This window comes from Epinephelus moara, chromosome 18, assembly GCF_006386435.1.
Source record: "Epinephelus moara isolate mb chromosome 18, YSFRI_EMoa_1.0, whole genome shotgun sequence".
Taxonomy (NCBI): Eukaryota; Metazoa; Chordata; class Actinopteri; order Perciformes; family Serranidae; genus Epinephelus; species Epinephelus moara.
This window is the reverse complement of record NC_065523.1, coordinates 40,761,654-40,785,847: the sequence shown is the minus strand read 5'-3', so window position 1 is coordinate 40,785,847 and position 24,194 is coordinate 40,761,654. Positions and strand designations below refer to the sequence as shown.

At 42.1% G+C, this 24,194-nt stretch overlaps 1 protein-coding gene across 1 annotated transcript in view; it reads left to right on the top strand.

Annotated features, from left to right (window-relative positions):
* The window catches only part of LOC126405606 (Na(+)/H(+) exchange regulatory cofactor NHE-RF2), a 54,524-nt gene extending 34,807 nt beyond the window's left edge, over positions 1-19,717 (top strand). The window contains exons 3-6 of the mRNA XM_050069410.1: positions 3,057-3,278; positions 14,148-14,301; positions 16,113-16,231; positions 16,330-19,717. Coding sequence (XP_049925367.1) covers positions 3,057-3,278; positions 14,148-14,301; positions 16,113-16,231; positions 16,330-16,491 — 657 coding nt within the window. The 3' untranslated portion in view covers positions 16,492-19,717. The remainder of the gene's footprint in view (positions 1-3,056; positions 3,279-14,147; positions 14,302-16,112; positions 16,232-16,329) is intronic.
* The last annotated feature ends 4,477 nt before the right edge of the window (positions 19,718-24,194 follow it).

Sequence of the window (24,194 nt, the reverse complement as noted above, 5' to 3'; positions counted from 1 at the left end):
AAACACATAAGCCGTGAGCCTGCTTCGCCTCAAGCCTTTCCCAGCTGACCCAGAGCCGGTCGCGGCGCACCATCAAGGTAGAAATACGCCCGCCGGGAGCCGTTCAGCACTGCGGACAGTCGGACTAATGGGATGTTGGACCAATGGGCTGTCGGACCAATGACATGAACCCGTTTCTTTATCAAAGGAGAAAATGGTAGAAACCCAAAGAGGTCGGAAAAATATTCTCCACACACTGGATGACAGTGAGTTAAGAAAATGCCACAGATCAGATCGTGCAAGGATAATATTTGTGGTTGATCTCATTAGGGATATGCACATATTTCCCACCCAACGCAATGACGCTGTAACACCAGATATAAAATGATCACAGCAATAAGATATTTGAAAAACTGGAAAAATGCAACAGTGCAGCAGTGATGACTTGAGTCTGTCTCAACCTTCCATCAGCAGAGTGATCACGCTAACAGTGACAACACTTTCACAGTCAGCAGTTCATTTCATTTCCACTGGGTGTCCACACCTTGCAGGCTCACAAAAGGGGCGTGTATCTGACAACCAATCACATTTGTTAAAATAATGCATCATACCTAACAACGGGGTCGACCACACCTTTTCACTCAGGTAAAAGTGTCTGTCCCTTCCTTGCTCAGAGTTGCTCCGAGAACTTTCCTAAATAACTCCTAGGCTAGGACTCCTTACTAAAAATTTTAGCCAAAGTTAAGAGCTCTCTGAGAGTATTCTCAGATCTCTGTCGGGCGGCCATGACAAAGAAGGAAATAGAAACAACAAACACAATTAAAATAGACAAAAAAGAAACCATTTAACTACATAGCCTATTTACTTACTTATGGTAGAAACACAAATATCAAGGAAAAATGACCATATCAACAAAATCTGCAACATCATCACTATGAAAAAGGCCAAAATAGGGCCTGTAGCAGACTAGGTAAGACTTGTTTTTAGCCGAGCCGATTTCTGGAAGACTCACAGCCCCTACCAGCCAGTTAAGAGGAGTCAGCAGTTAATGACGGCATAAAACAGTTAATGAAAACTAGGGATGCACCGAATATATTCGGCCGAATATTGGAAAAAAACACACATTTGGTATTCGGTGGAATAAGTGAAAAGCAAGGCCGAATAATAGCGGCGTGTTTTGATAACGCAATCAAACAGCGTGCAGTGACGGACGGATTAAAATGTCGGCAGTGTGGCGATATTTTACTCCATCCGTCAACGCACTCGCATTTGCGACTAAAAATAGTTTTGTGCGGGCAAAATAAATCAATCAGCACGCTGTGTGAGTACAGATTTCAACCAGCAGCAGAAACAAAACGGCGAATCCCGTCGGTTGTGGGTTGAACGGGGGTCACAGACACGGACAGGAATACGTATTCCTGTCAAATACAGCGGCGCATTATAACAGCTTACCGGCGACGGAGAAGTCCGGCTCCAGGTGAATAACTTGTTGTCATGACTGCCCAAAAGTACCTGAACAGCTGAGCCATGGCGGCACACAGGTATGTGGCATATCAGAGGAGAAACGAGCCGTTCACGGCCCACAAACCTCACCGCACTTTAGGGACTGTTCTTTACTTATGAAGGGACTTCTCAGGGGAGGAGGGTGGCTGGTTGATTTTTATTTCATTTATTTATTTTATTTTGATCCCCCCTATGTTAATCACTTATTGATGCTGTTTTTGAAGTATGAATAAGTCAATAAGTAATTTATTCCATTGAAATATCATTGATGTATTATAGAAAAGTGATTTATCTTTTTATAAATGACAAAAGGCACATCTGCCTCATTTTTGCTGTGGTATCCTGATACTACTCAGAACCGTGATACTTTCACTGGTATCATACCGTGGGTCCCAATTTTGGTACCGTGACAACACTAATCTGGAGGGGGTTCATCTGCAAAAACTAATGAAAAACTAAAAAACGGCATTCGGTATTCGGCCAAGCGTTTAATATTATTCGGCTTCGGCTTCGGCCACAAATTTTCATTTCGGTGTATCCCTAATGAAAACTGTTTTAAACGATTGTGAATCGCTGCAACCACGAGAGGTCCGTGAGTATACAGTCACAAATGTGCACACAGAAAATTATGCTGATTGGTTCAGTAGTTCGCAAGATTTGGTGCAGACAGAGAGATACCCACACACACAACTAAATCATCACAATAACAAAACACAAGAGTACAGATCAGACGTTACAAGATCTTCTTAGAAAGAGCCTCCCACTAGTTCTGTTTTAGAGTTCAGACAACAGATGATAGCTCATACCAATTTAATCTCCAGTAGAGAGATCATTTAGAGTTCAGCAGACCAGTGGCGACTGGAAAAAGAATGCCTTAAATGTCTTAGTTCTGCCTGCAGGCACCCCAAAATGCCAGATCGACAGGGATAATTCAAACTCCCCTGCAAACTCAGAGCAATCCAGAATGGCTTAATCCAGTTGTTATGTTGGACAGGTTGAGGTTGCTATACCATATTATCACACAGAAGGTCAGGACAGACTCAATAAAACTTTTTTTAAGAATATCATCATGGTTGCACACACGTCAAAAGAGTTCATTCTCCGAAAGAGAAGACGCTGTTGTTCTTTTCTAAAAACAGCATCTGCTTCAGGCTCCAAACATATTAGTGCCTTGAAATGACACTCTGAGTCCACCCACAGTTCTTGTATAAAACATTCACCCTACAGGCTTGAAAGGTGGTCGTTCTAAATGAGTAAAGTGACTCAGCTGTGTGTTTTAGTCACCTGCTGTGTTCACATGCCCTGCAGACAGCAGAATGCCACTATGCTGTGCCCAGTCTGTCTACATATGCTGCACCATTTATACCTCTGTTATAAGCTTTTAAGCAACGTAGATTCCAGTGTTCTGGTGCAGTTTCAGCTGCTCCCTAGCTGAGGATGATCACATCTCACCATGGGGCTCTTGTGGTTTCTTCTCCACACTGTCTTTGTCATTAACTAATGAATGTTTGCATTATTTATATATTTTTTACTTATATAAAAGACAAGTTCACACGTTTCTCATTCTCCTCCAGGAGGCTCTTGCCCAGGCTGAAGCCCAGGCCCAGGCCCAATCACGGACCCAAGTCGACCCGTCTGAGCTCGTTCCACGTCTGTGCCACCTCATGCGGTCTGAGACGGGCTACGGCTTCAACCTCCACAGTGACAGATCCCGGCCCGGACAATACATCCGCTCCCTGGACCCAGGATCCGCTGCAGACCACGCCGGGCTCCGACCGCAAGACAGGCTGATTGAGGTAAGATAGAGAATCGTGGATGGAGTGTTTGGGTATGACAGTATAATGCAATCCAATCCAATAATCCTGCAGGAAGTCCTGTCTCTGGTTCACTTATTTGTTGATACTGTCAGATTCAACTCTCAACTGAAATCCAGGAAGTAAACAAAACACTGAAGAAGAGTACACTTGCAAGATAAATGTGACACTTTCTAATGTCACAATGGAGGGACAACTACGCAGGTTGATTTTAGCGCTGCTCATCGTGGACTATATTGCTGTCATTGTTCATTTTAGTCAAACCATACAGTTTGAAAACGAGGCGCGGCTCCAACTAGAAAACAATGTTTTGATGCATTGGATGTGCTGAATGTGCATATTAAGGCAGTACAGGAGGAGGTGCACATTAATAATCCTCCAGGACTGTAACATGCTCATGTTTAACCCAAGCAATGTGTCATGTGACTGCAGTTGGTTCAGATCCAGGTCGGAACACGTTCTCACCACAAACGAACCGCACCAGAGTTCGAGACCACCTCTTCAAGGAGGTCTCAGTTGGATTATTTAGGTGCGCACCCGAGTGCAATTGTTGTGTTCACACCTGCCCAAACGAACCGCACTTAGGGGGCAAACAAACTTGAGTTCAAGTGAACCAAACCAAACAGGGCAGGTGTGAAAGCACCCTAAGAGACCAAAGTAAATCAGCCTATAGCCTACGTACTACAGCAGCATAACAGAAATTCAGTTATGACTTTTGGTTTTGGCATGCCACCCCGAGATTTTCAGCAGCAGATAGGGGTATGTGCTCAATACAGCTGTGGTGTTAAACTGGAAGGAATTTGGGTTGTAGAACGTCAAGCACAAAAAAATTAGCATTATGTGAGTGTTTTCATACACACGTGCTTGGTTGACAGAGCAGACCCAGGCAGAGGAGTGAAAAGATCATGAAAAATGCACTCACACAAATGAGGTGATTACTGATAAATGATTCTGGGTTAGTCTGGTCCATGTCAGCGAATAATATGATTGATTGGGTGTGAGTAAATCTCTCTTGAGGCCTTTTATAACCCTTCATCTGGCCACTTTGGAGAAGCGTGGTGGTTTGTTGTTTTTTTTTTGCATCTTTGTAGGTGTGTTTGAACTGTATACACGTGTTGCTGTGTGCCTACACGCCTGATTTTGCACACGTACCCACATTTCCACACAACCGTCCAATCCATTACCTCCAAATAAATCTACATGTAAACTTAGGTAACCTTTTCCTGAGCATTTACTCCATGACACACCAACACACAGCGCCGCCTACCAGAGCTTTTCCAAGGGAAGCAGCTCTCGACTGCTCAGAACATCACTAGAAGTCAGAAGATGTCTCTGCACTGTGTTTGCATGATTTATTTGTGTTTATATAATCACAAAGGAAGTGTGTAAGACAGAAGGACAAACTAAACTCAGCAATAGTGCAAATAAAAGTCAGTCATCTGTGTACAATTCTTAATATATTCCCCCACCAGCATCAACTATACACACTGCTTAAGCCCTCAGGTTTTTACACTGTTCCAAAAAGTAGCTAGACTTCTCATTAATTAGAGTTTGTTGCTGTTATAAGAGTCTAAAAACTTAAGCCATGCACATTCTCCCACCTGATTGAATACAGATGTGACCCCATCTACATATACTGTTGCAGCTGTAGTTAAGATGGCAGCAGTCACACTTGTGTCTGCTGCCAGGCCTCTGCTTCCAAAGATAACAGGACCTGAAGCCTTTACTCAGTCTTCACTGTGTGTCAGAACGGAGAGGAGAGGCTGGTCATAGGGGAGAGGAGTCGGTTATAAATCAGTCTGATCCCAGGGCCTGACAGGGAGAGACATGGGGGAGGAGTGAAGGAGGAGTATATATTTGTTTCTTCTTATAAACCTTAAAGGAATAGAGGCAGACAGTGTGGTATGGGTGAGAAAGCGGGGAAAAGCAGCTGTGATGGAAGATGTTTCTGTCATAAACAGAACCACATGCTTTTCAGAGGCAGTTGCATAAAAGTTAAAGGTCACTTGTTCAAATCTGTGGAAGAGGAAATGGGTGACAAAGAGCATGGGTGTTTGGTCAACTTTCCCCTGGTTAAAAATGAAGAAAACATGCTAGCAGTAAAAATCATCATACACGCAACATTCACCCTTCATTCCCATGACCTTTGCCCCTTACTGGCTGTTCATCAGGGTCCAGACCAGGCAGCAGAGCAGGCCAAACAGGCCACCAGTAGGGTCTGATAATGAGGTTACACAGCAGTCATTCTGGATTTCCAAAACTCTAAAAGAACATCGTGGTTTTGCATGTCTCAGAAAATTTCCCCTATACATTTTTTGGCCTGATTTCTTACCCTCCAGCCAGCACTTGATAGCAGTTTATAACAAAATGTCCTAAAATGAACCTGCAGAAACTTGAAAGCTGTTTGACACAACAACAGAACTGAGAGCAGGGCCTGTTTTGAAAATGCCTTCTCCAATGACCAACCGACCTGTTCAAAAATAGTATACTCACAAGATATTTTGTAGAAGAATCAAATACAGAAACATTAACGCAGTAGTCTGATATTTTGGGAAATAGGCATGTTTGCTTTCTCGCCAAGCAGGGACGTTTCTAGGATGTGAGGACACTGGGGGCTTAGTGCCGACCTCTTTGGGGGTCCAGGGAGATCCTACCCAGGGTAATTATTTTGATGAACGAGCTCTATTTTGATGGATTTTTTATGCTCTTTGGCATCTTATTCACGCTTAAAAACTTTTTTTTCTTTCCAGATTAAGTATGAATTTGATATTAAAGATATCAGTAGTTGTGAGTAGGCTAATAAGTATTGAGTAGAAACAGAAAACTTTGCAAAGCTTTTGATTTACTGGTCCATCTACGTCCTAACTCTCACCTATGGTCATGAGCTCTGGGTAGTGACCGAAAGAATGAGATCGTGGATAGAAGCGGCCAAAATGAGTTTCCTCTGTGGGGTGGCTGGACTCAGCCTTAGAGATAGGGTGAGGAGCTTGGAAATCTGGAGGGAGCTCGGAGTAGAGCCGCTGTTCCTTTGTGTCAAAAGGGGTCAGCTGAGGTGGTTCGGGCATCTGATCAGGATGCCTCCTGGGCGCCTCCTGTTGGAGGTGTTCTGGGCATGTCCTTCTGGTAGGAGGCCCTGGGAGGACCCAGAACGCGCCAGAGGGATTTCATATCTCCTCTGGCCTGGGAACGCCTCGAGGTCTCCCAGGAGGAGCTAGAAAGTGTTGCTGGGGAGAGGGACATCTTGGGTGCTTTGCTTGGCCTGCTACCCCCACAACCTGGCCTGGATAAGCGTATGATAATGGACTGATGGAATTTTGGGATACTTGTACTTGAGTATTTCCATTTTATGCGTCTTTTGACTTTACCTCCTCTACGTCTTAAAGAGAAATCTTATATTTTTTACTTTACCATAATTATTTGTCTGCTTTAGTTACTTTGCAGACTCAGATTGATAATACAAAATCTAATCAACTAATAAATGATGATTATTATAGATTAATCTACCCAGCAGTATATAAAACATTTAAAATGGCCTCCACCTTTACCAGCTGCAACATCAAAGTGATTACTGATGTGCGCACGAACTTGCAATGGTCTTATTTTTGAAATATATATATAATATGTAGCTTTTATATGAAGATCCAGGGCTGTTTATAAGACGTTCAGGGCTGACGCGTCAGACGCCCAGGCCTAACAACACCACTGTTGCCAAGAGTTACATGAGAAGATCAATACCACTCTCTTCTATGGTAAATACATGTATGTAGTTGCAGCAAGCAGGCGGTTAGCTTAGCTTAGCATAACAGGTGGAAACAGAGGGGAACAGTTGGCCTGGGTCTGCCCAAAGGTACCAAAAACTCACTAGTTAACATGTATCTCGCCAAGAAATACTCTTGGCTCCAAGCAGACACTCTCCTTAGCCAGGCTAGCTGTTTCCCAAAGTTTCCAGTCTTTATGCTAAGCTAAGCTAACCGGCTGCTACATATTTAAAATATAAATAGTGGTAAGGAAGAGAGTGGTATCAGTTCTTTCACCTAAATCTTGAGTCCCAGCTGTTGTATTTTTCTAGACACAAGGATAATATACAAGAGGTCACACGTTTTATTTTTATATCGTAGTAAACTCACCAAATGGAAGATAGGAAATCAGTCCAAAAGGTTACTGTATTGCAGAATGGTTTATTGTTATTTAAACTGTTGACAATATGTAGTTAATGGACAAAAATATAGATAACCAACATTGTCATCTGATACCTATGATCAAAACGAAAGTCTGTAAGAGGCCAAATGTTGTTGATCACACTTCAGTGACAACTGAAAATAGTGATGTACTGATGTTCCACTGGAAAATTAGATGGCTGATGAGAGTGTGTGGGAACATCCTGTCGCAGGTCACTAAATGGCCTAGCAGAGCTACGCTTATAGCTCTACTAGGCCATTTAATCGGACTACTGTCCTCGTCCCAGTATACAAGCATTCGATTTATTGACTGAAGTATGTCCAACTCCGCTACGATAGGTGGCGATATGCACCTTTCAGCTTGTTAGTATTGGACCTTTATTAGGTAGGTTTATTAGGTCACAGACCAAACAATCGACAAACAACTGAGCTACAGTTAGGTAGCAGCAAACTGGTACCTCAGTGGACAACTTTACAGCTCTGTACATTTTGTACCTGCTGTACGCTTTACTTAATTTTTTCTTCTCTCTTCTATTACACATTTAATGATATTCGACTTCCTGCTCAAAGCCCGGGGCAGAAATTGTGAAGCATGTGCAAAGTGCCTAGGCCAGCTTGGGTCTGATTAACTGTATACATGCAGGAGTAATTTGACTCCCAATCCCATTATCTGGGTGTGAATATTTCAATTTGGTACGATTTCAGTCAGACTAACATGTTTACATGTATTTTAAAAGTCCAGTTTTAGTCAGACTAACACAATAAATTGATTTTCTCGAATGTCATGTAAACACACTGAGTTTCAAGACATATTTTGTTCAATTAAAGGAGCTTTATTTGCCTTATATGTGCACATTTTGCCTAAGCAAAGATCTGAATGAAAGTTCATAGAGATAAAGTAAGATGTCGGATAATATCTGCTTAGTTTAGAGCTGACATTTAGTCAACTGACAGAAACTTAATCAGCAACTACGGTATATTGACAATTGATTTTTTTTTTTTTTAAGCTGGAGTGTGAAGGGTTTGTCTCCCCCTTCTGGCAGTGGGAGTAATTACATAAACACTGTCAACACATGGTTATGAGTATGCCTGCAGGCCAGCCTCTCCCACAACCCTTAGGAGCACTCTCTTTATAATTATTATTTTAATCCCTCCTCTGAACGCCAAGTTTCTTTTCTATCCCATACCCATACCACACTGTCTGCCTCTAAAACTCTTCTTAGGATTTTTCGCCATACTCCTCGCTGCTGATTCACTTACTAAATGTAAATAAATTGATTTATTCCAATGTCAGCTGGGATAGGCTCCAGCCCTCCGTGACCCCTAACAGGATAAGCGGTTACGGAAAATGGATGTTTTTCTGTGTGACAAAGGATGTTAACTGTTTACATGAAGCTTTGGCCTGTTCGCAGTTATCTTATTTCCTGTGTGACACTTTAAGGTCAACTTAACAAGATATCTAGTGTTCTGGTAAATATGTGATGTCACGTCAGCTTAATAACTTAATCTCTGTGTTGTAGTTTTGTTTGGACAGAAAATCTGAGCCTCTCTTGAGTTAGTTGGCTGCTCTTCGTGTGTGTGTGTGTGTGTGTGTGTGTGTGTGTGTGTGTGTGTGTGTGTCCTGGCGCTGATAATTGCAACCGTCTCTGACCATGCATCAAGACAGCGCTTGTGTTATCTGTCAGCAGCCTGTTAGCGAGGTGAACAACCATGACAGATCTCTCTCTCTCTGCGTCTCTCGCTGTCTGTTTCTCTCACCACGCCCCATTACACTGGAGGTGTGTCAGCGGTGGCTAGCGTTGTAAAGGCTATGATGAGAGCTCAGCTTTCTGCCGATGGTTGGCAGAAGCAGTGACACCAGTGAATGCCTCATCAGTCTCTCTGCTCTGCCTGCGCTCAGCAGTGCGTACTCAGTCTGGACCTCTCACAAACTTGAGGGTGACAGCAAAGAACATACACACTCATTTTTCCCAGTATACCCACATACACACTTAGGGTTAAATTGATGATAGCCCACAGATCTGCTCAACACTGATTTGACTCTCTCACACACATCACAAAACAACACACACAACCGTACAAAGTCAGTTCAGAAAGTTAGTTTTTTCAAGCATGCTAGCAGTGCGGCTCTTAGGATGGTAATGTTGGTCTGTCCAATAGGGCTGGGCAATATGGAGAAAATCTTATCAAATGCTTTCACAAAATATTTACACAATGAGATTTTTGATAAATAATCATCAATTATGTGGATATAATGACTACATAGGTAAATACAAATAATAGAACAGCTAAAGCAGTCTGAAAAGGTCACAAAATTACATCACTTTACTGTAATGCAGCCTTTAAAACCAGGAAAAGACAACACTTAAAGTATTAAGATGTCCAAAATCGAACACTAGTCTTCTAGGCTTATATCACGATATCGATATAATATCTGTGTATTGCGCAGCCCTACTGTCCACCACTTTGGTCCAGACTGAAATATCTCAACAACTATTGGATTGATTCAAGATCCAGATTAACTTTATTGTCCTACAGAGTGGGAAATTTGTCTTGTGCCATACACCCATACTGCAGCCATAGAAATACAGCATACAACATAGTACTTAGACAAATCAACGTTATACCTAACGTAGCAATAAGAAACACAAAAAGATGAATAAATAAATATTATCATATGCTAAAAATACCTCCATAAAAAAATGTTATTAGAGTTTTCAACAGGCCCGAAAAAAATAAAAATATAACCCAAACCGAACCGACCCGTGTGAGTTCAAGCCCAAACCTGTCCCGTCTGAGATCATCCCTTAAAAAACTGATCCCGACCAAGCCCGGGACACACCGGCTGTGTGGAGGCACAAGCCACAAGCAGAAAATTGATCAGCTTGTTGGATCACCAGCTCGCCATTGTGTAATTATTTCCCTGCAAGAGGAAGGACAGAGAGCCCAGCACAGAGCCTGGCTGCTCCCTCTCTGCAAGAATGAGAGGAAGCTGCTCGCTAAGTGCTCACTTTTTATTATTTTTTATTAATTTATTAAAAAGAAAAGATTGTTTTTCCACAGCCTGATCCCTTCCTGCCAATCAGTGCACATTTTCACTTGTTAGCATTTGTTGTAAGCATTTACCTCAAAGCACTACTGTGCCTAAATGCAGCCTCACAGAGCATGGCTGTAGAGTCTTGGTTTTTACGGCACGGTCATACATGCACAGAGTAAACATAAACAGCTTTCCGTTTACTTCCTTTTAGTTTGTGCAAAGGGGCAAATAAAACATTCACTTCCGGTGGCAAAGCAATTTTGCTTTTTCACATCGTGTGGAGTTCAACTTTGGTGAACTTTGATTAACAAAGTTGCAGCCTCAACTGATAGCAATAAAGTAGCCAGTGTGTGGAGGAGACAGTGGTCGTTGCTGTGTTTAACCAATAAAACGCTGTCTGGCCCGCCGTGCATGTGGAACATAAGAAAATGGAAAATGTACCAACAACATCACAGTTCACTGTATTTATCTGCAAGCTAACATTAGCTACCAAGCTAAAAGCTAAAAGTCACTCGCCTTGCATTCACTCGTGTGTGACCTTGCCCTTATTCTCTGTGGTCCGGCAGGGATCATAGACATTCAATTTAGGGGTGGCGACATGAACAAAGATCAAAATTATTTTCCAAGAGCCTCTATTCATCATCTCAATCAACAAGTGGAGTCCTATGCTCAGACTAGGCTGCTCTTTCCATTGGAACAACATGACAGCTGCTGTGGGAACATTAAATTCCCACTAATTTATCCACCAAAATCAGTTTCTGATTTAATCTGAGGCCACAGAGAGACCGTGCAGTCGCTGAATCATGCATTATCCACTGTATAACAGCTTCTTTCAAATCACCTCTCTGTCATAGTTTGTCTCTCTTTGCAAAGCTCAGCTGGAGAACGAAGGGTTAAAACATACACATGCGTCATATACATGGATGCATTTGACACTGTTTGTTTAGATCGATCCAAGGTTAGTGTGTAGCTGCTCCTACACATGCACAAAGCACATCAAAGACGTGCCGGTGGACTTCAGGTGGCTGGATTCTCCATGACTTTGATGAGACATACAGTACACTTAAACACACACACACACGCACACACACAGACGAGTATCAAGATGTTCCCTGGGGAATAGTCCCATGAGAAATAAGCGTCTGCACTGTTCCTACAGCATGTATTAATTAGCCCGGTGTGCAGAGAGCACAGTGTATTGTCTTGTGTGGGATGGACTGTTAATGACGGGCTGTGAAACATGACACAACACCTGTTGTTTGGCTGAATACAAAGATGCTTGTTCTTTCTTCATCAAACTGTCTGTCTGCGTCCGCGGCTGACTGAGGACGTCTGTTTTATATATCTGTCTGTCTGTCATGAGTCCTGGGAAGGAAAGATAGATGTTTGATATGAAAGAGAGGAGGAGAGGAGCTGCTCACATTTTCCATCTGTTGATTCCACTCGTTCTTCGTGTTGTCTACCTTCCACTCTCTCTGTTTCCTCCTCTTCCCTGAAAGACTCATAAAGTCAGTCTCATTGCACTTATTTGCCTACAGCCCTGTTATATACATTTATGTCACCCTATTTTCCTTGCCCATAAAGCAAAAGCAAATGTTGAGAGTTTATTTCCCTTTGTTTCAGTACATCCCGTCCTGTCATAAGCGGTGAATTTTAAACAAATTCCCCCTCAGGACTCGGACACCTGAAACCCGCACTATAGCCGGGGCCCAGGAGAGCCATCAATAATTGATTGTGTACCAACACTAACTTGGCGTGGTGCGAGAGAAGCCAAGGTCTAGACAAAGCAGGCCTCCAAATGCACACGGCATCGAGATAAGAGCGAGCAGTTACAGCCTATTGTGTTTTGCTAGGGAAATATTGTGACATAGATGGTCAGTCACATGCACACATATCCATTATTTATCTCTGCTGAGCTGTTTCCTGATTGTTGCAACCCTTTTCAGAAAGTATTTAGAGGAGTCTTCTTTTATTGTGGTAAATCAGCTGCATAAATAGCTGTCCGAAATGCTTTCCTGATCCACTGTTGCAAGAATTCAGAACTCATAACAAGAGTTTTAACAACATTGTGGTGCAGATGCTCTGAAAGTCACATTGAGCTGTGTGTAAGCAGTATGCTATCCCACGGCTCCACCTACTGGACAAATGAAGTAACACAGGCTCTCAGTGTCGTGTACAGTGTGCTGCTGAGACTGACAGTGTTCTTAATTTGGAAATGGGTTGTAAGGCAGAGGAAGACTCAGACCTCCTGTCTATTTTTGTAAGCTGAGACCATTTCCCTCAGTGTAAACAAAGCTTTTACTTACTTTTATATCACAGATAAGAAACAATAAATTATGAAGACAATAAAGCCTTGTGTGTGATTTATCCTGGCTTCATATGAGCAGAGGAAATCTCTGCTTGTCGCTAGGCTAATTTATACAATGTAAAATGCCATAGGCTTGTGCTAATAACGTTAGCATGTTGTATTTGTAGGGAAAACGTGTTTAGTATAAGACAGTTGTTTTGTCAGTGAACCTTGTGAGTTGTTATGGAGCCAAATTATGTGCCGTTACCTTTGTTAAATGTTGCTGTTGTTACTATACAGGAGTCGAAATGTATGCACATGCAATGACTGTAAATGGTCGACTGACTGAATGTGGAAAAACTGAATGTGGAGACTTATTGTAGAAATTGCATTTATTCTTCTGAAGACATCACAGGCTGTTTGTCACCTATCTTTTAAATGAATGAGCCATTTTCAAATGCAGGAGGGAAGTTTGGAGGTGTTTGCTATTTTTAGGATATTATGTAGTGATTTTCTTTGTTCTGATCATCTGTATCTAATTGTTCTCCAACTGTCATCATCTCTCTGAAACCACAACACAAAAAATGTTGAGGATGACTAATTTCCACTCCCGCCACTTTAAAGAGGCTAAATTTGTCTGTTGTTACTATTTTTTAAGTTACATAACACAGGTAGGAATTTGGTGTAAACAGCATTACTAATCTTGAGAGCTATTTTTGTTACAGTGCTGGAGTAGAGTTCACAGACTGGATCAAATCTGCTACATTTAAATCCATCCCATAATAATCTGAGCTGATGCAAATCAACAACAATGCAAGTCTTCAATACTCTGAATTACATATAAGGCCAACAGAAGAACATTTACTTGGTTATATTAAGTCTCTTTTGGAAATAGCATAAACATCAATAAACAACATGGACACATATTATTATGCTAATGACACAAAGTTGATGGTATTTTAAAAAACTTTAAAGATTTGGGGCTTTAGAGAAAACATTTGGGACTGGAGCGCCACAAGCCATCCGTCTGCTCTCCCTTGAAAAACCAGCTGTTAATTCTAGCCACACACCTACCAACATACACATGACTATGAAAGTTGTATATCCTAGCGATGAGACAGAAATTGCTACTTGACAAGGATAAATAAAGTCTAGCTTTCAGTCTCTCGTTAGCCGTGTTTACCAAGATCTGTGGACGTCCACTATGGCTGCCAGAAGGCATGTGAAATCACCTAGAAGCTGTCACAGTCAGTGGTGATGGACCACCAAGAGCTATAACAGCCAACACACAAACCACATCTCCTTCCTTCCTGCCAAAAACCTCTTTCCTTTTGTCTCTGTGTTTCCAGGTAAATGGTGTGAACATCGAGGGCATGCGGCATGCAGAGGTGGTGGCCTTCATAAAGAAAGGTGGAGATGAGACCTGGCTGTTGGTGGTCGATCCAGAGACAGACGAACACTTTAAGAGGAGGGGGATCGTCCCCACAGTCAGCCATATCAGAGGTAGGGCTGCGTGATTAAATGTTACTGCAAGTGTGACGTATAACTCTGAACTTCCAGGATGCAACAGCATCACATGTTGTCGTCATGTGTTGGCCTATTAGAAAGTGATAGCAGATATTTTACTGCAGAGTATCAGGCTGTCAACTAGAGCTGCAACGATAAGTCAATTAAAGGTTTAGTCAATTGACAGAAAATTATTGGCAACTATTTGATAACTCAACAATTGTTTTAGGAATTTTCTAAGCAAAAAGACCAAATATTTGTTGGTTTCAAGCATCGTAAATGTGAGAATGTTATGCTTTTCTTTATCTTTAATACAATTTGAAGACTTCACCTTGGGCTCTGGGAAATTACACAGAACATTTTACTATTTTCTGACATTTTGACAAAACAATTTATGGAGAAAATAATGGGCAGATTAAATGACGATGAAAATATTGTCAACAACTCTAGGTAACACTTTATTGTAAAGGTCGATCATTTCTTTTAGAACGTTTTCTGGAAAGAACAACTTAATTTGGTACTAAAAGAGAGGAAGTTCTGCTGTTTCACTTATTTTACAGTGTAGTTAATTGTGTTGCATTTATAAGCAGTTGTTGATTTACAAATAAATTTCTTTGAAAGAAAGGGTACATTAAAACCCAATTATTCATCATTCAGTTATTTCTGAAAATGTTTTCTTCTTATTAACTTACTTCTTATTCCCCACAAATTTCACTTTGTTACATACTCAGCTGACCTGCTGTGCATTGAGTAAAATATTAAAGGTTACAATTAATTGAAATTAAACCACTTGAACACTGTTTCAATTTTCCTATATTTGTTTATCAAATTACATCATCCTTTGTAGAAAACTTCCAAGGAAATGGTTAGGAAATTACACACCTGTGAAATAGAGTACTGCAGGGATGACATTTGTTTGTTGGCCGACCCAGAAGTTAGCATCGCCCGTGGTTCCCTCGTCAAAAAGTCACTGGGATTTTTCCATTGGATTTTGGATATTTGCAAAGAATAAAATCTTTGGCAAACGAAAGTTTATGATGCTTACAAGTTTTGTTGAGCAAGATAATCTTCACAAATGAACATCACTTCTATGATTTCTGAAGCCTGAATGCAATGGCCAGAAGTAAAGAGCTAATTTGTTACAACAACTTGCTTAAGACACGTTAAAGCTTCTTGAGTGGGGTATTTACTGACATATTTTGTCGTAGAACAAAACATAACAGTCTCTTAGGCTTGTGCTAACCACAGACCTTATCTCAGGCATCTAACCCATTGACTATGAGATGAGGGAACCGCGTGCTAAAATGCTAACTCATATCCGCGTTTTAGGACTCACTCCTGCAGCGCTCTTTTAATCGTTACCAAAATGTGTTTACGCTCACTGCGCAAAGTCAGAGAAAAGTGTCGTTCTCGACTCATGAAACATTGTCAGATGTTAAAATATAATACGACAAAACTCTTAAGACTACGACTTGTTGACTGAGATCCTGTCCCTTTGAATATGAACTATGTATAAAGTAGAGCTTGGTGATATGGAAAGAACCAGTTATCTTCATTTTTGACCAGATACCTCAATATTGATATTGCGATGATATTGTTGGGATCGTCATCATCAAATAATTGAACAGTCTGGTAGGTTTGATATTACGCTATCCAAAATTGAAGGCGATATCCATACTCATAGGACAATAACGATACATTGCCCAGGCCTAAAGATTATCAAGTCTGTACTGGAGTGTAAAACAACAATCTCTGTGCTTTTCTGTTCTTCACCCGATGCCCTCTGTGCGCATTGTTTGTTTCCACAGATTACGATGGTCCTTCCATATCCAACGGCTCCCCCAACCCTCAGATCAACGGCAGCTCCACCACACAGTCCATCAGGTCCACACACTCCGACCTCAGCAGCCAGGGCAACAGCACACAGGTGGGTGTAAGTTCAGGTATGGTGCTGTGTTCGGTCATTTGTCCCTCACATGAAACTCACTGTCTGTCTCTCCACCTTCAATAATACCCCCCGTCTAGCTGGCGGATGATGACGGTGGCCGGATGGACCCTTTTGCCGAGATGGGCCTGAGTCTGAGCGCTACGGCAGCAGAAGAGAAGATGAAGGTCCACGCCAAAGAAAAGAAGAAGGCGCCGCAGATGGACTGGATGAAGAAATACGAGCTGTTCAGCAACTTCTGAGACTTTCCCCTCCGCGGACTCTGTAAACACCACAGATCTGAGCTCTCTGCAGCTCACTCCCTCATACAACCGAAGATATTTTGTTCCTGGAATTCAATGTGACGAAAGGAAAAGGTTGTACGACGGATTCTCTTTTAAGCCACTATGGAGACTCTTTACCAGCTATGTTACCCTCTTCAAAACAAAGTGCTGACTGCAAAAACTGTGTATACTTTGCTACAATCACACTGTTCAGAAGGAAGAACATTTTGAAAAGCTCCAGATACGTGTACTTCTATTAGATGGGAGTCTTGCAATCAAGTTTTCACAAATTTGCCTAAATCCTCATCACCTTTTCTCCACTTCGATCACCCCATTATCCCCGCTCATAGAGACTCAAATAAGGGAGACAGTTATTTTTATATTTAAAAAGTATAAACACCTATTAAAAACAGTATCCCATCATCACGGACTGCATTTTAAAGAGTTTTATGGACACTGTGACATTAATGATTGTGGACATTGTGGGAGTTTTGGCCCATCAGTCAGAGGAAGCCCAAAGTTGGCAGAAGATCACTGTGAAAGAGTTGAGACCCTCCACCTCGAGCAAAGATGTTCGATCACAATCACTGACAAAGAAAAGGATGGCTGTGTGTAATGTCTCCTACATGTATTTGTATTTTTACATAGAGTTAATTAACTGGTCGTCAGATCAGCTCGGCTTTACTTGTTATTTTAGCACTCAGTCTTACTAATGTATCACCACTAACCTCTTTTCCCAAAGTGCTCCAGTGGACGTGCATAACCAAGGGAAGCACCACTAACATTAAATTTATTGATAAAGTAAACAATGGAAACTGGAACGTCTTAGAAAGGAAGGTTTTCTCAGGGCATGATGAATGAGTGAATCATTAGAGGGGGCTTGATGTGTGCAGCAGAGGGCAAACTGACACCACAAATACAGGCTCCTCTTGACACTTAAACTAAACAGACTAAATGTTTATCCTGGCTGTTTTATCAGGGTTGTGTCGGACTGTTTCTCAGGCCTTGTTTACACATATACAGATATTTTTGAAAGCTTATATTTTCCCCTCTGTTTTATAAGATAATTCTGATACGAGTGATGCTCTGGACATGCTGAAATCCCACTCCAGAAAGTGTCCCACTATCTGCTTGTTCAACCAAGTCTGATCCAAAACTGTTGTTTCTGGAGGACTCTAAACTGCAGGTGCTGAGCTGGAGCAAAACCATTGGATGCAGCCATAGATTTAAAGATAACAGAATACAGGACCCCAAGATGGCGCCTATTTGTTCTAATGGAAATACACCAAAAAGTGTTAAAGCTTCCAGGTTTACTTCAGCATGTAGTGTTTCTCCAGTTGCTCCGCCCACAAGGTCCTGCTCAACTTAGAGACTTCACATTGTGATGATGTCATGGATTTTAAATCACATTTACTAGCTTGAGTTTTCAGATATAAAATCTCCATGGCTCAAAAACGCATCATAGAAAGTCATAATTGACCTTGTGTGCAGTTTGAGGTGTCTCGTCAATAGTTTGACAGATGTTGCAGGGTATTTTTTTCGCTGCAATACTGCGAGGGGCCACTTGAAAAAATTCCCAAGGGTTCCTGGGGTCCTGGGTGCAGCTGACAACTCTGTTGGTCTGCAAAGTGGTGCAACAACACTAAGTTTAAGTTTGAAGTAGTCATAATAATAATAGGCATGCCAATACAGTCTCACTCTGACCTCTTTACATATTGACGTTTGGTCATGGACTTTCCACGTCCACATACTACATGCAAGGTACCCTGAGTGCGATGGTTGTTGACATTCTGGGACACTGTCAAGTTCTGCCAGTTACATGCATTGTCTTCTTTCAAAATAAACACACTATGTCAGTGCAACAATGCAAATTGACGCTTTTTTCCTGTAGGAAAAAATAATGGGTTTGGCTTTATAATCTCAGGGGACGCAAACACCACTCTCCCAGGTGAACGTCAGTGTTTGTTGGACCCATCCACCACCCCTCTCGCCTGCCCTACTCGCACTTTCGCCGTCTTATTTCCATTCTCGTCCTGCTCATTTCCCCCTGAGCACTGTTAAACCAAAATGGCGACTGGCCATTTATCTTGCCAACATTAAAGGACGCCTTTTTTTTGTCAATGTCTGACGCTGCAAGTCACTGCCCAAGCACTGGATTTCGACGACTTTAAGTGAGACTGGGTTGGGCATGCACAAATTAAGGACATCATTTCCCACACGTTCCATTTTACACGCCCACACAGATAAACAGTAACTGAACTTTTAGAAAACCTTTCAGAGACCTACAACTCTGATTGTGTGGAGACGAGGCAAAAAAAAAAGTAGACGCAAATATTTGCATACATGTACACAAGGCCTTAGTTAGGAGCCGTAACTTCCTGGAGTATTCACTGGTTGCCTGGCAACAGCTCAAGGCCAAGAAACAGTCTGGTACAAAACTGCATATTGTAGTTTTTATACTTGTAGACAAACAAGACATAACAGGCTAATTAGTGAACTTACGGGGTGCCAGGCTAGCTGTTTCCCCTGTTTCTACTCTTTGTGCTAAGCTAAGCTAACTGGCTGCTTGCGTTAGCTTCATATTCAACATGCAGACATGAGAGCGTTACAGATCTTCTTGTCTAACTTTCCAACAGAAAGCAAGAGTATTTCCCAGGAAGGTCATATTATTCCTTAAATAAGAATAGGGTGAGGAAAGAGGCTCAGAAGTGCAACATGAGTGTGAGCAGGTCATGGGGCGGAGAGAGAGCAGGAGAAGCTACACAGTGAGGTCAGAGATGCTCTGAAGGATCTAGTGAAAGAGACTGTGGGAGCCATGGAGCTTACAGAGGATTACTACACACACAGGGACAGCTGTCATACACACATTTGGAGCACGATCTGTGTGTGTGTGGACTGGAGAAGGTATACATGCTGCAATCCACGCAGTGTTGACACAATGCATTACAACAAGTGGAGAGTCATCTATGTGGACATCTTGTCTTTGTTTTGTATCCATTCACACCCTTTACAGAGCTCACACACTACTCTAACGGTAGTGTCTAGATTCATCCTCGTACATCCGTCTGTGTGTGGAGTAGGGCTCACTCTGTTTGTTCTAACAGTCACAGCAAAAACTCTATGTTACCATGGCTGATGTATATACAGTAAAGCATACAGTATATATGGCAGGTTGCATTTTTTTCAATAAAGTGTGACAATGGCGTTTTGGAATATTTTAAATCGTCTCTGTCGTTTCTTGAATGCTTAACATTTTGTTTTCCACAACTTTGTTTTGAACCTCTCTGTGCAAACCGAAACTATTTCGCCCTCTCACATTCCTCCTTTTTTATTGGTCTCTCTGTTATTACAATGTCTCTCATTCGCTGCTGTTTCCACTCTTTCTTTCCCTCTCAGCCCCCGCGCTCTCTCCATCTCTCTTGCTGAGGATTATGCCGGCGTACAGTTTCAGTTTCAGCCTGTTCTCACAATTCACCACCAGCCAGCTGCTGTGAGCTTTCAGGCCACGCAAAGGCTAAACAGAGGTCAAAAGTGTATTCGTGTGAACATGTCTGTCTGTGTGGTGGGGGTGACGAAGGTTTTCATGTGCGTCAGGGTTGAGGTGTTCAGCACTTGGGTGTGGGTGTTTTTTGTCTGCATCTTTATCCAGTCTGTGTGTATTTGGTCTTTGATAAACAGTGGTGAAAGAAGTGTCTGTTTACCAAAGTACAATTAGAACAATGTTAAAATACTCCATTACAAGTAAAAGTCCTTCATTTAAAACTTTGAATCCTGTCTGAGTTAAAGTCCAGGAATTTTATCAGCTAAATATACATAAATTACTAAAATTAAAATAAGTGGTCAGGCAGGAAAATTTTCCCTTTACTAATGTATAATAGAGTTAATGATGCATTAATGTGTAAGCAGCATTTTACTGGTGTAGCTGATTGAGGTGAAGCTAGTTTTAACCATTACAGTGCAGAAAGAGTACTATATGTGTGCTATTTATTTGGGCTGAACCTGACCCGGCCCCATGGCGCAAGGCCTGGCCACCAGATACTAGCTGGCGAGCTCCCCCTCAGGTCTGGCTCGACAAGGAGGCCCCAGCGTCCCTTATTGGCCAAAGTGCTCAAAGTCTGAGTGGTCCGTTTCATCAAGGTCTTCTTGAATCGCTCTTACTCTGACCCCTGGAACCACTTTGCCTCGGGAGACCCTACCAGGGGCTATAAGCCCAGGACAACACAGCTCCCACGTTCAAAGGGACACGCAAACCCCTCCACCACATTAAGGTGGCGATTCTCAGAGCACGCTGGAGGGATTACATATCTCATCTGACCTGGGAACGCCTTGGAGTCCCCCAGGAGGAGCTGGAAAGCATTGCTGGGGAGAGGGACGTCTGGGGTGCTTTGCTTGGCCTGCTGCCACCACAACCTGGCCTCGGAAGAGCAGATGAAAATGGATGGATGGATTCTACCTCTATAGACGGCAGCCTGTGCACTTAACGGATTATGGATTTAACAGACAAAACTCAGAGAATGACACAAAAAGGGACGACTGGAAAAAACATGTATGTACACTAGGGTGAGTGCAATGAGCACTATTGGACTAACGTTAAATAACCTGCCACTTCTTATAGAATCAATAGCAGAATAAATCATCACCAAGGCAACCAACACAGAGAGTTATCAACAGTTCAAACTGCACAGCAACTGAAGCCACAAACACACATTTTACGTCAAAAGAGAAACTGCACAGTTTTTACACACCACATAGTGCGCACACAAAACTACATTGCTAGGCAACGTAGTGGTTGTTGACATCCTCATTTGTACAGTGAGTTCACTGTGTGTGTCATATTATGTATGCTCCGGGTTCAACTTCTACACTCGTTCATTCTCAGAGTATGATATAACCAGTCCGCCCAGTCTCTCAGTCCCAGTGTAACCAGTCCATTCAGACTCTGCGCTCCTCAAAGTTTTCACAAACAGCAGAAAGGCCTCACACACCTCACTGAAGGTAAAAGTGAACGTAGAAATCACAGCTGGTGGATCCATCGTGAGCTTTTTAGTATTTAGCATGTTAGCTCGACCCAGCATGCACCTGTTGGTGACATGTTATGTGGATGTAATTTGGGTCACTAAACGTGCTCGCTGAGTGGAGCATTAAATCAGTGGAATAAAGACAGATTTAATGACCTTTTTTTTTTTTTTTTACAGAAAAAAATATGCCAGGTACAATAATGATAATCACAACACATGATAGCGTGATCCTTAACCCATTTAATCCCATGACCATGAAAAAAGTTTTCAGATATAAGGCTCTTAAAATATTACCGAATGATTTATCAACATATTTCCATTAAATATATGAATGAACTATGTGCAGTGTCATGTGTTTAGTGTAAATTGTCACATGACCAGAGCTGTTTACTTCCTGGTTGCACCATGAGATGAGGATGGCTGCATCAAAGCTCCAAAACAAAAGGTTGGTAAAGTCTGTTAACATAAGGATATGGCAGAAATTTTTGTACACATTATCTTTAAAGTGTCAAGTATTGACATGTGCATTTGTTACTCAACTCTGTTCAGTGGGGTCACAGAATTATTGAACATGTTGATGGCAACAATAGTGACCAGTGGGATAAAACTGTGCATCTAAATGTACACGTACTTACACACATACATAGTTCTTGTTCTACCTAACCTTTAACTCTTCTTTCTTTAGGTTCACTTTGAGTAAAGTTTTGGATATGTGGGATCTAGGTGACGGCCCAGACAAGGCATATGACCTTACAGTTGTCTAAAAATACAAAGATGCTGTCTTCAGTGATTGTGACAGAAGTGGGTCAGATATAGGCTATGAGGGGAGACAGGCTATTTGCCAGCCAGGCTGTTGAATTCTAATGCTGAACTTATGCAAACAGATCATGGCAGGAACAACTTTATCAATGATTATGACCTCCACCTCCAGCCCATTCTCATTCCAAAGTCGTTGAATACCACCACTTTGTCACTGATTTTGGCGTCAGACACCTGATGCCAAAAGCCACCTTTCGCAGCAGTATGTAACGCAGCTGGACGTAACCTTTAGCGTTACTATGATATGCCACTGGTTGGCCGGACGGTACCTATCAGGGCGGTATGATACACTGCAGGACGTGGTGAGGTTGAAATGCTGCTGATAACGACATAATATCAGGACCAGTAAAGTCCATATGGGGTGCGTAGGTGGGGAAGGTGGATGGGTCCAACAAACCCTGGACTTTCACCAAGGAGCCGAGCGTTCCCTTCCGAAATGCCAAACCAAGATGTTTTTTTCTAAACCTATCCACATGCTTCTGTTGATGTCACGGTATTGGTAGCGCATCCTGGAACGTCAACAGCAGATGCAGAGGGATACCTAGCACGTCATATGTGAATGTAAAAGGCCACTGACAAAGCGGTGATGTATGTATGTATGTATGTATAAGGGTTTTTAATATGTAAAGTAACCCTAGATTATGATAAAGCATTCTAGTGGCAATGCTGGGGACTGACAGTTGCCAGTGATAGAGCTGTAAACGTTTCAATAAGTGAGCTGAGATATATAAGTATTTTGATGGCTGCATAGGAGATTAAATGTTAATTTGGTCAATAAATGGTAGATACAACACATCAAGCCATTGGTCACAATTGTGACCGACCATCAAACACAGTTCTTCACCTACTTTTCCATGAAAATATATATAAAAAAATGATTGAAAGATTGAAAACTGAGAGGTTCTGCAACACAGATCTGTTTTTGTGTTTTGTACTTCTCTCTAATCTTAGCTATATTTAAAAAGAAATATTAGGTAGTTTTGCCTCTTTGGGCCTTAAACAGTTATTAAAATTAAAATAATATGAGAAGTGTAGAAAGTTTAGAGATATCTTTTGGGTGGAACCGTTAACAACTAGACATCTGAGACATGTCAATGATCCGTTGGTAAGTCAGAACCATTATTGTCATTATGACACTATAATCCAAAAATGGACAAGTGTAACATTATCTGTCAGTTATGAAGAAACAAAAACCTACTGTATGCCCACTAGGTGGTGCACAGCCAGCATTTAACATCCAGGAAGTAGGCTAAGCCAAACCCCGGCAGCTCGAGGCTGTGGGTACATCCAGTGCCCTACCTGATCTTTGTCGAAATGTAATGCCACACGTGGGCACATTATCAAGCTCCCTGGAGGTTATGGCAAGGCCGAGTGGTGACGCCAGCACATCAAAGGACAGGCCCAGTTCAAAGCAGTCTGCGATTTCAGAGCAGTAAAAAGCAGGAGAACAGAAGCAGAGAATAGAGCCACAGGTGGGCACTTTCTGTTTAGCCTGTCCCAGCCAATGCAGGCATTTCTACTTACTACTGATGATAGATGATTGCTTGTCTCGCACCCTGGGTTTGTGTCCCCCTGCAGGTTTCTGGACTTTAATTTAAGTTTTCAGTATGAACAATTTTTTTTTTTAGTTTTCACCTTTCCATTTATTCTGTGGTTTTTTTTTCTGTGTTTTTCCACCTTGCCACCACCACCACCACCATCCCACCCAAGTTAGAGTGCCACCCTTGTAACAGTGCCAGGGCTGCCTGGGATGCAGCGGTGCCCACAAGAACAGAGAGAAACTAGAGATTGACAGGGAGGGGGAGACAGAGAGAGATGGGAGAGGAAGGAGGGGGGGGGGGGGGG